Source organism: Aedes aegypti, chromosome 1, assembly GCF_002204515.2.
Source record: "Aedes aegypti strain LVP_AGWG chromosome 1, AaegL5.0 Primary Assembly, whole genome shotgun sequence".
NCBI lineage: Eukaryota > Metazoa > Arthropoda > Insecta > Diptera > Culicidae > Aedes > Aedes aegypti.
This window is the reverse complement of record NC_035107.1, coordinates 18,093,150-18,108,037: the sequence shown is the minus strand read 5'-3', so window position 1 is coordinate 18,108,037 and position 14,888 is coordinate 18,093,150. Positions and strand designations below refer to the sequence as shown.

Below are 14,888 nucleotides of genomic sequence, written 5' to 3'. Positions count from 1 at the left end.
CCACGGCATCAGCGAAAGAGAATTGAATCGATAAAAACATTGACTGCTTCGTCATATCGAGATCGGGATCCGAGTAGGCTGCGAGCGAGAGTGTGTGGCGCAGAGCAGAAGGGTGATTCAGTTCAGTGTTCGATCACAGTCGGCTGTCAGAGTGAGTGCATCCCACCCTAATAGCAGTCAGTCAGTGCCCTAAACGCTGCCCCAAAGTCAAAGCCTGCTTGACCAAAAAATGTTGGCCATCATCATGTGATTGAAGATTAGAACGCCTACTGCGGTGAATGGCGACTCGGTTAGTGGTGCTTAGTGCGTCGTGCGATTGCATGCAGTGACATTTCGGGTTTGGATCGATATTGTAATTCGTCGTGCGGTGAGAAAATCAATATCGTGGGATTTATGACCGATGGCACAGATTTGACGGGATTCTAGTTTGGTCAAGTGAAGGGAAACGCGCTCTGTGTGAGAAAGTGGGACAAACAGCAGCGGAGAATAGAATCCCAAAAATATTTATAAATATGCACTGCCCTGCGGCTGCCTTTCCGTCATTGGTTGCTTAGATTGGGGTGTTGGGTTGCTGCGGTGAGTGGTACACGAAGAAGCAGGGTAGTGCACTTTAAATATACTAGTTGCAGTACAACAGCCAGTGTTCTCCCGCACAGCAGCTGTAAAACATCCATCCCTGGGCTACTTCACACAGTCAGGCCATCGGGGACCCATCATCAGTGGCCAAAAACATAAGTCAAATAGTATTACCTAATCGTTCTCACCAACACACACGCACAGTCAGCCTGACACCCACAATCAATGTGGTACTCTCACTGCAACTTGTGAGCTCCGTCATCTTGAGAGCAATCGCGAGCGTGAGTGGTGCATAAAGGCAGAGTCTATGAATGGAGAGTTGCGCGAAGAGACTTCTTTGAATAGTTGTTCTTCTTCGTCTTCGAAAACAGCCCCTATCTGTTTTGCTGGTCTGCTCGATAGGTAGACGGTTTGACAGTTCGATAGGTAGATTTGGTATCACTCTCCGCGCAACTCTCCATTCATAAACTCTGCATAAAGGTAAACATACGGCCACCCACACCCAATTTGTTCCTCGGTTCTCGGCTATCTAATCGCATACGTCAGACGTCTTGCGTTCTAAATTCGGTGCGGCCGCAAGAAGAGAAGAAGTGGAAGGTGGCCAAAATTGCATAATCGACGCTGCACTTTAGAGGGCACAGAACACTCATCGCGTCGACCAGTACTGATACGAAACGAAAGGTGAGTGGTTGCGGTGCAGATCTAAAGGCAGAGGAGCACGGAGAGAATAATAATTTTAATATTTAATTTGATATTAATTTACTGTTACAGTCAACTCTCCCTTACTCGATATTTATTAACATTGTAGGTTCGGTTGATCATTAAAAAATGCAATTCGGTGTGCAAAACCACAAACACTGAAACAAATGGAGGGCATGAGTGCCAGAGCGGCTGTCAAATGTATTCCCACAATTACGGTAAAAATAATGCTGTTACCGAACAACAGTTAAACTGATTTTGTGTTCTATAACTCGATAATCTCTTTAATATCGAGTTATTAAGAATTTGCTGTAAATTATTACCGTTAGAGTAGAGTATGATTATTATTGATATCAGTTTTCTTTTTCTTTCAGCATTATTGTCACGATATTTGCCTAAAATTGGAGCAAAAATTTAAACAAAATCCATGTGAATAAAAATGGAATGGTGATTGTATGTAACGAGCCGTTGAGAATGGGTCAACGAATCGACATCATTCTTTCACTGTTGGATTCGACAAGCGATGCGGCATGTTCGTGAGTTGAAACATTGCTGAAAACCAACCGAAAAAAGGGAACAAATCGTGACGCCATACATTGACGTTTTTTACGCGATTTTTGCATAGCCTATTTCACAGCCAAGTATTTGACAATACAACGTTTGCCGGGACAGCTAGTTATCATAAAGTGGCCAGACGTCCCGGATTGTGCGGGACAGTCCCGGATTTGAGTAACCTGTCTCGCATCACCAAGAGTCCCGGAAAACGTCCCGGATTGTAAAGATAATCAAAACTCTCCATGAACTAATAAGATATAAGTTAACATCTTAACAGGGCTTCTAATTCTTACAAAATGTATGTTGAAATCGTTGCATAATGTTACTGAATTCTAACATAATTCAGTTAGCACTCAACATTACTGTAAATACTTGGTTTCTGATCGAAATAAATGGAATCCACAGGTTAACTTACAGTTGGATTCGTTATACTCTGCCCATAACTGCATATTTGTCACATTCGACATTTTTGACGATTCCGAGTTAATACCGTGGAACATCATTAAATCATCAATACTTACGACTAACTTAATAAAATCTGTGAGGTTGTTCTAGAAAGATCGGAAAAAATACCGAGTTGTTTTGTCACATTGCTTAATATAACCGCATAACAGTTACATTGATATAATATGGGCCTCGTAATGTTGTGGCAAAGAAATTTCTATCAGAATCGTTTTCTGGCTATTCACCCAATATATGAGATAAAAGGTACAAAATTTCAGCTTCATTTAAGGATTGTTGAGTCCTCGGTATTTTTTTAAAATTTTGAGGCCTTCCCATACTGACGAGAAGTTCACACTTGGTACTCCATTTACCCAGTGTCTACTTTTGTTGAATGTTACAAATATGCAGTTATGGGCAGTATAATTCTAGTAGAAAACAGAATTTCCACAATATTCACGGGTGAAATGTTCGCAATATTTCAAGTCTAGTCAAAGTACAGGATACGGAACAGCATTTATCATATTTTGAACTTTAGATTAAGTTCAAAAACTTCTCATGGCACTGTTGGGAAAGCTCTCATGATTTTGTTCAGAATCTTCCTATTATTTGCATTGATTCTGTCCTCAAAACTTTTATTTTATTCCTGCAGGATTTCGTCCAGATGAAATTTAAATTCTGAGGATTTTGTTCAGCTATCCAACACACCTGATCTAACTCAGATTTATTCTTAATTTACAGTGATACCGCCATGAGTCGATGTTCCATAACTCGATATCAGTTGTGCTGAAACTTTCAATCCGTACGCACGCGTTCGCTTGTGATCTATTTCTATACATTCTGTTTGACATGGTTACTGTGCATTAGTAATCATGTCAATTACGTCCCGCGAAAACACGTTCAAAATCGAATTGAAAAATTTCGATAAACGTCCTAACTTCGAGGATGTTCATAAGTTCATCTTTTGGACTCTGGGACTTCGTCCGCAAGAGGTTCAACGCCTACAAATGAACCATGCCCAAAGTTGTGTGCACGTAAAATGCAGTGACCTTCATACTGCTCTAACTGTGGTTGAGCAGCACAACAACCGACACGAATTGGTGATTGCTAACAAGCGTTATCAAGTTCAGCTGATGATGGCTGATGAACGAGTCGAGGTCAAAGTACACGATCTCTCAGAAAACGTAACTGACGCCGATATTGTGTCCTACTTACAACAGTACGGGGATGTATTCAGCATCAAAGAAGCAGTTTGGGGCAAAAATTATGCCGGGAAAGATATCCCATCTGGCATACGAGTAGTGCAAATGAAGCTCAAAAAGCACATCAAATCGTATGTGACTATAAAGACTGAACAAACACTCATTAGCTACAATTCGCAGCCGGCTTCATGTCGTTATTGTACGCTATCGCTGCACACAGGCAGATCATGCACCGACAACAAAAAACTGTTATCGAAAACAACAACCAACAATTCTACTGGGCAAGCCACCACTTCTTCTATTTCCACTTCTGCCTCTGGAAACAAACTCAACCAGCAACAAGAGCTTCAGCAACAACCGCATGGTAAACGAAGTTTGAACCACATCGACATCACTGCTGAGGAGAGATCGCCACCACCAAATAGAAAGGACGATAAAATCGTGTTGACGGCTGAACCACAGATCACGCAGAACGAATTCTCTACCGATGATGATGACGGCAACGTGATGGAAACGAACGAGTCAGATGAAGAGGAACCCGAATGCGATGACACGGACCGTTGGATAAATTGGTTAATGAACAAGCATAAGAAAAAAAAATATTAAAGCTGAAATAAATTGTAGAAATGAAATAGAAAAATAAATACGTTCGACCCGAATGACTCAAATTGAGTTAAAGGGTCGTTAATAAACTAAAAAAAAAAATCGATATCGACTCATGGAACCATACTAAAACCAAAATTTCATGGTTACTACGATGGTCCCCTCAAACTGCTTTCCAATGCATTTGTTTCAACTACTCGATATTTCCATGAGTCGATGGTCCCTTCAGATATCGACTCATGGAGGTTTGACTGTAGATTCTTTCTTGCTTTAGATACAGTCCACAATCTTACTAGGATTCAGTACTAAAAAAATTGCTTCGATGTCTCTAAAATCGATTTAAAAAGCTTACAAAATTCTGATTGGAACTCTGATTAATTAAATATCACGAGATTAAGATCTCTATTTATTCTTAATTTATTTTTTTATTTTTTAGCTCTTCAATATACAAAACTCTTCCACAACAGGATATTGAACTCCCACAAGAATAGTTGAAAACACTTGTGGAGTATTGAGCAAAATTGCTAAACAGTCATTTTAATAAATTTCCTCGAAAATTTAGTTTTTCAAACATGTCAAAGATAAATAATAAAACAATAGAAAGGGCCCAGATAGCCGTAGCGGTAAACGCGCAGCTATTCAGCATGACCATGCTGAGGGTCGTGGGTTCGAATCCCGCTGGTCGAGGATCTTTTCGTAAAGGAAATTTTCTCGATTCCCAGGGCATAGAGTATCATCGTACCTGCCACACGATATACACATGCAAAAATGGTCAATCGGCAAAGAAAGCTCTCAGTTAATAACTGTGGAAGTGCTCATAAGAACACTAATCTGAGAAGCAGGCTTTGTCCCAGTTGGGACGTAACGCCAGAAAGAAGAAGAAGAAGAAGAAAGTCTTTAATATTCCTCACACTAATTTTCAAATAGTTTTTGATGTTCCTTAAACTAATTTCCAAATGTTTACTAAATGTGTCCCGCATTGAAGCCTAACATATCTGGTCACTTTATATTAGACGAAAATTGTAGCAATCTTCTATTGAAAACCGTTTTTTTTCTCTAACACGGTTATTCTGGATTTATGTGTTCAGTACTTTTTCAAAATGGGCTCAAACTGTTATTTGCAAAACTAACGATAATCCAGTATTTTCCTCAAAAGAATGCTGATCATTAGTAATAAACTTCACTTTTCACTGAGTACAGTAGTTTTAAAAGCCAAGCTAACAGTAAAACTGTTACTTTACTGTACAGAGTAAAAGTAAGTACCGACTTTCAGTAACTCATATTGTTTTACTAACGTCTCGGTAAAATAAAATGAAAACGTGGAACTGCCGAGCCAAGCAACTGCAAAACTAACTTTTAATGTATTCGAATCCTCTGAGCAGAATCTCAGTAAAGAAACTAAAAAGTAGATTGAAGTACCTTGTACCTTTTGATTCCGTCCTAAGAAAAAGTACTCCAATCTACTTTTTTATTCTCTGTCAAACTAAATCAATATAATAGCAGAAGCAGAATCATCTCCTATAACTGTAATGTTTTGATTCCTAACTGATCGGACGGAATTTTTGACAAATTCTGCGTAAATAATGAAGAATCTACAACGAATGTGTCCCTATACACTGATTCTGATGAATATTAGATGGGCCTTGTTCCGTGCGCCGGAACTATCAACGCTCCGTCATCGTCATCATCGAAACTTCAAAAGCAGTTTTTCGGTTCAAAACTAAAAATTTTTCGACGAAAATGTGTTCACTGTGTTTCGGTTGGAGAAAAGAATATAGTGAACACGTTTTCCCGTAAATTTTCTTGATTTTGAACGAAAACTGCTTTTGAAAATTTCAAAATCAATGACGGATCCTGCCCCCTTAAATCCATTCAACTCCGACGAATCAATACAAAACAACAATTTTTCCAAAAAGTTGTGGATCTTGGTACAGCAAGATCCGATCAATAAATCCTTATATTTGAAATGTGGTTTTATTTCCTTTTGTTCTATCATATCAACGGAACTAACACGTAATGATAATTTCGTTTGGGAAACTGAAAAACTCAGTAAATTGAAGTAAACAAACTATCTACCGAGAAAAGTCAGTACAATGTACTGTCTTTTTCGATAATTTTCAACTCCGAGAACTTTTTTAAATTTACAATCTAAATCAGCTGTGTATGAGCAGTAGGCCGTCGCTTATTTTTTGAAAATGCGAAATGTTATAAATTCGTCATTGTGAAGTGTTCGTTTTACAAAGAAAAAAAAATAAAGTCAGTACGTGGACGCTAAGAGGTCCCCCAACGGCGCTGAAGGTATCAGGTGTTGATAGCCCTCCTAAAACAAAGATAATTCGTTAAAAATTGATGAATGGGCACATTTTGAATTTGTGACTTTTTGCTGGGTAGATACGAGTTGGAACATTTCATTCAGAGACGAAAAAGACATAGTGCTCGGGTTCAGATTGGGTACCACTTCTAGTACTGCAATTGGTCCCTTGGTATCGCAAAAGGTACACATCTTTGACAGATCACAGTACACTTTTCACGGCATTCTAGATTATGCTCTATTACCTTATGTCCCAGAAAATTTTGGGCAACTGCAAAGAACATGGAGGTCTTTATTTCGTCTTTGTTTCAACCACATACACTAAATTAGTACTAGCCCGACATTAAATAATATTTTATACTATGGACACAGAAAAACAAACGTAACACTTAGAACAAATCTCGATCAAAATCATAGTAACGAGGACATGTAAGCCCATATCACAGAGAAACAGACGTAACACTTAGAACAAATCGCGATCAAAATCATAGTCGAGAAAACATGTACGCCCAATGCTAAAATCGTTGTGTTTGGCCGATGGACCAACAGATGGCGGTAGTGTGTAAACGTCAAACGCGAAAAAAAAAACGATGCGAGCGCTGCGGGTGGTGAATTGACCAACTACAATATATTTGTATCGACCGTTAAAAAGGTGGTCGATGGACAGTGATGAGAGTGTGACGTCTGTTTGTCTGTGCCCATATGTTGCTAAAATTGGTGTGTTCGGCCCATGGGCTAACAGATGGTGGTAGTGTGTAAACGTCAAACACGAACAAAAACAATGCGAGTGCTGCGGGTGGCGGATTGGCCACCTATCATATTTTTGAATCGATAGTTAAAAAGGTGGTTGATGGACAATGATTAGAATGTGACATATGTTTGTCTGTGCTATGGACATCTCTTTGAAGCGCCGTCCATAAATTACGTAACGCTCTAGCGGCAGGGAGAGTGTTACGGCTCATATTTTTTTTTTTCAATTTTTCATACAAAAAGCGTTACGAGGAGGGGGTCGAAAATTTGCAATTTGAGCGTTACGTAATAAATGGACGCTGCTTAACGGAGCACGCAGCCCTAGAATTCAAAACTACAAAGAAAGTCAACTTATATGTTGATTATTTCAGCGCTCAGGAGAATTCGTTGCTCGTGGCTTTTTGTATTCATGTTGCTTGCACTAGGACAGCGAACTCGATCTCGTACATGAGGGTCATCAACACCTGTTACCTTCAGGGCCGTTGGGGGACCACTTAGCGCCACGTACGAACTTCTAATGTTTCCCTTTTTTCATACTAAAACGAGCACATTACAATGACGAACATACATGTCGGATTTTCGAAAAATTAGGGAACGACCTAGTTGACAAATATCAAAACTATCACCACTGGGAAAAAGAGAAAGATCCTCTCCCTATCGTCACATTGTTAAATAACGAATTAATTCGTTTGTTCAGTAACAACAAGCTACACACTTGGGTACCAATGGCTTTTGGGGCGAGATCATAAACTAGGCGAGATTTTATGTTTGTCATGCTTCTTATACCGACCACCACATTCAAAAGATTAGGTAAAATAATCCTATTGATGCCTTCATAATCTTCTACTTCGCAAACAAAATAGGATAGCTGATAAGCTATCAAAGTGACTTGTGTTTGCATGTGATGAATCAAAACTCACTTAACACATTTGTGTACATTATTCTTTGTCTTAGTCAGCAGCGGGCGCAATGTTTCCACTGGCATTTAAATTTGTATTTTCCTTCTTTGCATTCGTATAAAACTTATCTTCAAATAATCTGCAATAGAAATACGATATCATCCTTTATCACAATGGGATGAAATGTAAGAGCTATTATGAATTGAAGCGTAAAATTTCTTTAAATAACCCTAATAAGCATTAGTACTCATTGTTAATTAATATATCCAGTACGGACCCGATTTTGTCTACCCTCGAATTTGGCAGCTTTTTGACCCGATTTTGCCAGCCTATTTTAAATTTATCAAAAAAATTTTATCGTCATGTATTATCACGTTTACATTAAAATTGATGATGATGTTTGATGTCATGCACGCATGGGCGTAGCCGGAGGGGGCCATGGCAATGCCTTTTATTAAGTGTTAAAAATCGATTGTCAGCCTAAAATTCATCGAGGGGCTGACAAAATCGGGTCCTTACTGTATTAATTTATACAGTGAAGCCTCCATGAGTCGATATTGAAGGGCCCGTCGACTCATAGAAATATCGAGTCATGGAACAGATATTCTTTGAAAAGCTGTTTGTGGAGACCATCATAGTAACCATTATATTTCTCGCATACTCTGAGATAACACCCTAAAAGCCATTGGTAGCCACGTGTGTAGCTCGTTGTTTCTGATCAAAAGAGAGAATAAGCATCCAAACCAACATCACGGACAGGTAGATAATGCTCCTTTCTTTCCCATAGCGTTGTTAAATAACATGAAAATCCATTCAAATGCTCAGAAACAACGAGCTACACACATGATTACCAATGGCTTTTAGCGCGAGATCAGAAGTTATGCGAGATTTTGAATTTAGTATAGTTTCATGAGTCGATATCGAGTAATGGAACATCGACTCATGGAGGGTTGACTGTATACATTAATTTTCATTGAATAGTACCTACATTATTCTAACTCATTTCATTTTTCTCTCTGTGTCCACAGATTCCGCATCCGCATTCTAAACCCTGCCTGCCGCAGTAGGTTCGTCTCTCCTAGCAACACTCACACACTCAAACAACCGGTCACTCACCGCCGCGGCAGCAACCTTGCGTGGACATCCCATTCAGAAAGCGTACATAAATAAAAATAACAAAAATCGGTATCGGTACTCCGTCGTCGTCGTCGGTGTGTAGACTTCTACTGTATCGCAACGCAACGCTGGCCTGCTGCGTTTTTTGTGTAGAATTCCAACGGGACACTCGCGAGTGTGGGTAGCTACTCAGCGCTGCGCCTGAAGATAGATGTGGGTGTGTGTGCGTGTCGCCATTCGGTCGGTGGTCAACCATCTTTGATTCGCTCGGCTGCTGGCTGACTGCATTCGTATAAGTAGTATTATTATTATTGCTGCTGCCCTGCCACGGCCAGGCAAAGGCAATTCGTCGGGCAGTCAGTCAGTCAGTAGTGGCAACTGCGAAGAAGCAGAGAGTTGTGTTTGTTGTGTATGAGCAGCAAGAATAGTGATCGTCTTCGTTTTTGAGGCACTCATCGGGGTACGGTAATCTAAAAGTGGTTCAATAAGTGGTGTGAGATTAGAAGTGAGCAGTAGGCTGTGGAAGGCAGCTTCGAGCTTGGAGCAAGCGGGCGAAAGAGCAGAAGAGAGCGAAGTTGGCTTGAATATGGCTGTGTTTTTAATTAACATATGCAAGTTCAATGGTTGTGGCATTACGTTTCCGAGTTTGGGCGATCTGATTCAGCACATCGAGGATACCCACATAGGTAAGTACCGGTGCCAGGGTGATTAATTTACACGCTTACTGTGTCGGCCCAGGGTGTGTAATTTTGGGGCCTTTTTAGGGGTGCCCCCAGGTTCCAATTAGTTGGCCATTTATTAACAAATATAGCCACAACTCTTGAATGGGTTTGTGTGTTTGGATAAGAATGACGAACCACAGCGCGAGAATGGGCGCGCATCGGAGAGAACCGCGAGCTGGCTTCTCTGTGTGCAGTCACTCAAAAGGGGTGGGCTGGGGGTGGTACTCGTCAAAGCACTCACGCTCATATGTGGGGCGAATTCTAGCGGTGCTCCAAACCGGCGATCGCGCTGTCTAGAGAGAATCATCATCCGCTGACGGTGAGGCCATAGTAAAGCCCCACGCACAATGTGAGCGGCAGCGCGGTACAACGGCATTACGGCAAGCCCATCTTGAGCTACACTCTACTTGTCAAGTCAATGTTGATAAGGATTTAGTCAACATGGGATTGATAACTAAAGTGTAGATCAAGATGGGCATGCCGTTTTGCCGTTGTACCGCGTTGCCGTTCACATTGTGCTTGGGGCCTAAGGTGTCGGTCAGGGTAGACGCGTCACGCGAAGCGACGCGAAAATTGCCTGGGAAGGAATAACAATTATTAATAATGAAATGTCAAACTCCAAAGGATTTTCGCGTCGCTTCGCGTGACGCGTCTACCCTGGCCGCGCCCTAACGCGTCTGCGTCCGCGAACGCGATGCGATCAAAGGATTTCCTGTTGTTGATATTCTGCTTTGCGGGCTCGCACACGCGGACGCGTCGCTCGACGCGTTTACTATGGCAGCGCCCTGATGCAGCCGCGCGGGATATCCGCGAGTGTTGTGGCAGAGAGAGATAACAGCCAAATGTTTTGATGAGGCGATGAAGAGAGGTCTCTTTCGCTCTCCCGCAAGTGGCGGAAAGGCTTTCCGATAACATAAACACCAGCGACAAGTGCGGATGGGAATGTAAACAGAGGAGTTGTGAGAGAGTGTGGGAGCGCGGAATGTATGACTAATCAATGAATGGGTAATGAGGCAGAGGTGCCAGCGTGTCCGGTTTCGGCAACATGCCTACTAGTTTGCGTTGTCCATTATGTTTGTAGATTAGGCTTATCGACTTTAAACAAGTCCTCGGAATTGAGGATTCCATATCCGTATCTTGAAAAGTATTCTAGAAGAAGTTTGTGGTACAGATTTTAGACAATTCAAAACGTATAATTGAAAAGGCCTCAAATCCAAAATGTAAACAAGTCGGTTTTCTGCTTACTTATACATCAAAGAGCCTATTCTTACTGAGACATACATAGTCATTCAAAAATATGCATGGAAGCTGAAGAAATAACAATTTTCTTAAAGGGCCAATCTAATGTTTTGCTAACCAGGATATTATCGCAAATGCGCCCTTTTCCTAAAAAGACCACATTTTTGTATTTTACTGAAACCGAATTGAGGCTTTTTAAATCAACGCCAGAATTGCAATACTGATTAAGAAAAACGTTCCAAATTTACTAAGTAGATGCAAGTTATGCTACGGAGCGACCACTCCTTGTATTATTTTACCAAAGTGATTGTCTCAACGGCGAACATTATCAAACTTTCCGTCGGGTTCCTGTGGAGGAAAAATAACTATCTTTTGTCTCACTAAAAATTTTCATCAAAACTTTGCAGAAGCAAATCTACAGTTTTAGTAAATCGACGAAGCTTAAAATGTAATGGCCTGTGCACTACATACATTGAATAATGATATTTTTTTTATATTTTTAAATGGATAAAATGATTATAATGACAGCCCGATCGGCCTTAAACAATTGAATAGCTTGCACATCAACTGTAATTAATATGTTCTCAACGCCAACCGTGTTTAAAATTACTATAGGAGAAAAAATGCAAATTTGAAACGATAAACATTCTTAACAACCCCTTTTTTATGGTCGATTGTCTAAAAACTGTGGTCATCTTGGTCGAAACATTATCCCAGGAATATCCTTCTATGGTTCATGGAACCATACTCGTTACTATTATAAGAGGAAAAAAACACCGTCATTCACGTAGTTCTGCTACGGTTTTGGTGTATGCCGGGAGGCCTTTTTTGAATTGTTCGTCTTGAAATTTGTGAAAGTAAAGACGGTTGATGTAATATTTATTTCCAATCTGGGTACCAGATTATTCCGCTTTCAATTAATATTACTAAATGTGTTGATCAAATAAAAAAAATGCTATCGAATAAATTTACAATAATCTCATGGAACTTCGTTATACCATATTTACGCAACTCTGAAGCAAACGTATGAAGCAATGCATAAATTTTAACCTAATAATTACATTTATCTAGTGTCACATTATAGTTATTTATGCAACAAGTTGCAAAATGATGATTTTTTCAGTACGAGTTGTACATTTATCCAACGAGGCTCACCGAGTTGGATAAATACAACGAGTGCTGAAAAAATCGAGTTTTGCAACGAGTTGCATACAACATTTTTTGCTATTACGAGAAATGCAGTTTTGTTTCAAGAATATCCACATGACCTTCCATGCGACGCATAGACTCAATAGTTTTCAATCAGGTAGGCTGTGACACAGTAGATGATCTTGAGTATGACAGTCACAAATTTTCTCACTCCAATATTGATCTGAATTCGACGACGAACTATGTTAGAATACGACTTATTTAAGCTAGTTATTTATCATGTGCCAAACTGCCTGCACGAACCGCGAAGCAGCGCGAAGCTAGGTTCCGGACATTTTAGGATTATGCATCGAACAGCAACCTTGTCGTACTCTAAGGTCTTCTAAATCAGAATGACTAACTGGACTCACTAAAGTGGGATACGGATGGTGCAATGGTTGCAGAAGCAGAAGTATGGTCAAAAACTAGTCATTGAAAGGAATGGTGTATGAAGAGACGCAAATGTTTAGTTGATGACTCCAAAACAGAACTGAAAAGTGTTGCTTTTCAGCACCGAAAAGAGTGCTGAAAAGTAGCACTTTTCAGCACTGTTTTCGTTGCTAGAAAAAGTAGGTTCTTATGTTGATCATTTCCTTGATATAAAGTAAGCTTATATGCAACGTAATGGCAAAAAAGGTTTTATAAGTCTAATGGCAGTCTAATATTTGACTAGTGTAGTACTACAGTGAAACCTCTATGAGTCGATATTCAAGGGATCATCGACTCATGGAAATATCGAGTCGTGGAACAGCAATCCTTTGGAAAGCTGTTTGAAGGGACCATCATAGGTAACCATGAAATTTTGTTCCCAGTATGGTTCCATGAGTGTGATATCGAGTCATGGAACATCGACTCATGGAGGTATCACTGTATATGTTTTAGAGAACTTTGGGTAATCCATCAACAATACTTGATTTTCTTCAACTATTTTTGAAATCGATAGGAAAGTTTCAGTAATTCTTTTTGTATTACATTGGTTTGGATTTTAGAGTGTTATTTCTATTTTATGGTAGAAATTCTAATTTTAAATGTAATTTTGCGACATTTACTCAAAACTTTAAGATTACCATAATATAAACCGTTATATACAGAATTTCAATAGAACAGTATATCGATTTGTCCCTTGAAATTTATCTGAAACGACAAAGAGAAATTCCCAAAATGAAATTTGTTCTTGTGATTCAAAATCATAGAAAGAATAACTTTTCTTCAATTAATGACGTATAAAATAATCAACAGGTCTGATTTCCTTTACATTTGAACCGCTAATTTCATACACATTTCGAGTTTGATGCGCCAGATGGTACACAAATTATGTCTCGCTAAATTTCAACTTTTTAGACCCCCTCTCCCTTTTGTCACACTTTTTATATGAGTTCTCCGAAAGTTTAGTAACGCTTGTCACGCTTTGCTTGGCTTGTTTCTTTGTAGCGTAACATAATTTGTGCATGATCCCTAAGCTGAAACTATCTGGCGATTATAATAAATCTTCGAGCTGTTTAGTAGAATACCTATAAGTAGATGAAAAACCGAATTTAGTACTATACCATTTAATTCCACTAGAGTTTGTATCCTTTGACAGATACGCGTATTTCGACCTCAACTGTAAGGCCGTCTTCAGTGTCGTGTACTAGACTCGACTTTTAAAGTCGGTTTTTTCATCTACCTATCTGGCGATTGTTTATATCTCAAAACAAAAGTTATCATTGATTACATTCAATCTATGTGAATAATCAAGTAATCAGTACATTATTTTCATGTTAGGGGTTCTCCATTAATTACGTAAGATAATTTTGGCGATTTTTTTAGCACTGGTAAGATTTTTTGCTACGTCCATTATTGGGGGAGGGGAGGAGGGGGTTCTACTAAAGTGAGACACTACACACAAGCTTGATAAATTACTGAAGTGAGCGAGAGACTCAAAGGGATGATAAATCCATGTTTCTCGTTGAATTGATAGTAAGTTTTATTTCACCGACATAATAAATAATTCCCGAGTATTTAACAGAAGAAGTGTTTCCAAATTTTTAGCTTGATTAGAAGGGTTTTATCTTGCAGTGTTAGCTCCACAATCTAATCGTAGCTGAAGCCGTAGATAGATGATAAACAATGTGCAGCGATTCGTTTTTGTTACGGAGAACAATAATTAAGGTGATAATGTATCGCAGGCAAATCTCGTGGTCACAGTCCGACGGTAATATTGGGAAAATATTGAAAATATATCGATAAATTGCTGAGTTATTAGCGTTCAAAACCTAACATAATTAACACACCCAGTCAGGGCTGTTAAGAATGACCGGCTTGCGACACTGACGAAACCAGTCTTCTCACTGTCACGAGGTGAAGCTATATTTCATGTGCTCACTCCGTCAGGTCGCAATGGCAGGGCTCTCATGAGAGCAATTGTACAATTCTCGAAAACTTATTCAAACAGACTCAAGTCAAAAGAGTATACGAACTTACTTTATCGATTCTACGTGTTTCGCAGACGAAATTCTACACGTTTCGCTCTGAACCAACTCGAGTTATCACTTTTGAACGAAATTGAACCGAATTTACAAAACAACGAAAGTAAGATTTTCAACTT

The 14,888-nt window shown here is 39.5% G+C and overlaps 1 protein-coding gene across 2 annotated transcripts in view; it reads left to right on the top strand.

Annotated features, from left to right (window-relative positions):
* Positions 1-14,888, top strand: part of LOC110674766 (uncharacterized protein DDB_G0271670-like) — a 66,402-nt gene continuing 51,514 nt past the window's right edge. Inside the window, exons 1-3 of one of the 2 annotated variants that reach the window (XM_021839049.1) lie at positions 1-289; positions 1,057-1,257; positions 9,065-9,838. In XM_021839049.1, the coding sequence (XP_021694741.1) occupies positions 9,739-9,838 (100 nt within the window). In that variant the 5' untranslated portion in view covers positions 1-289; positions 1,057-1,257; positions 9,065-9,738. Of the gene's footprint in view, positions 368-1,056; positions 1,258-9,064; positions 9,839-14,888 lie in introns of both variants that reach the window. The other variant, XM_021839048.1, reaches the window with a different exon arrangement.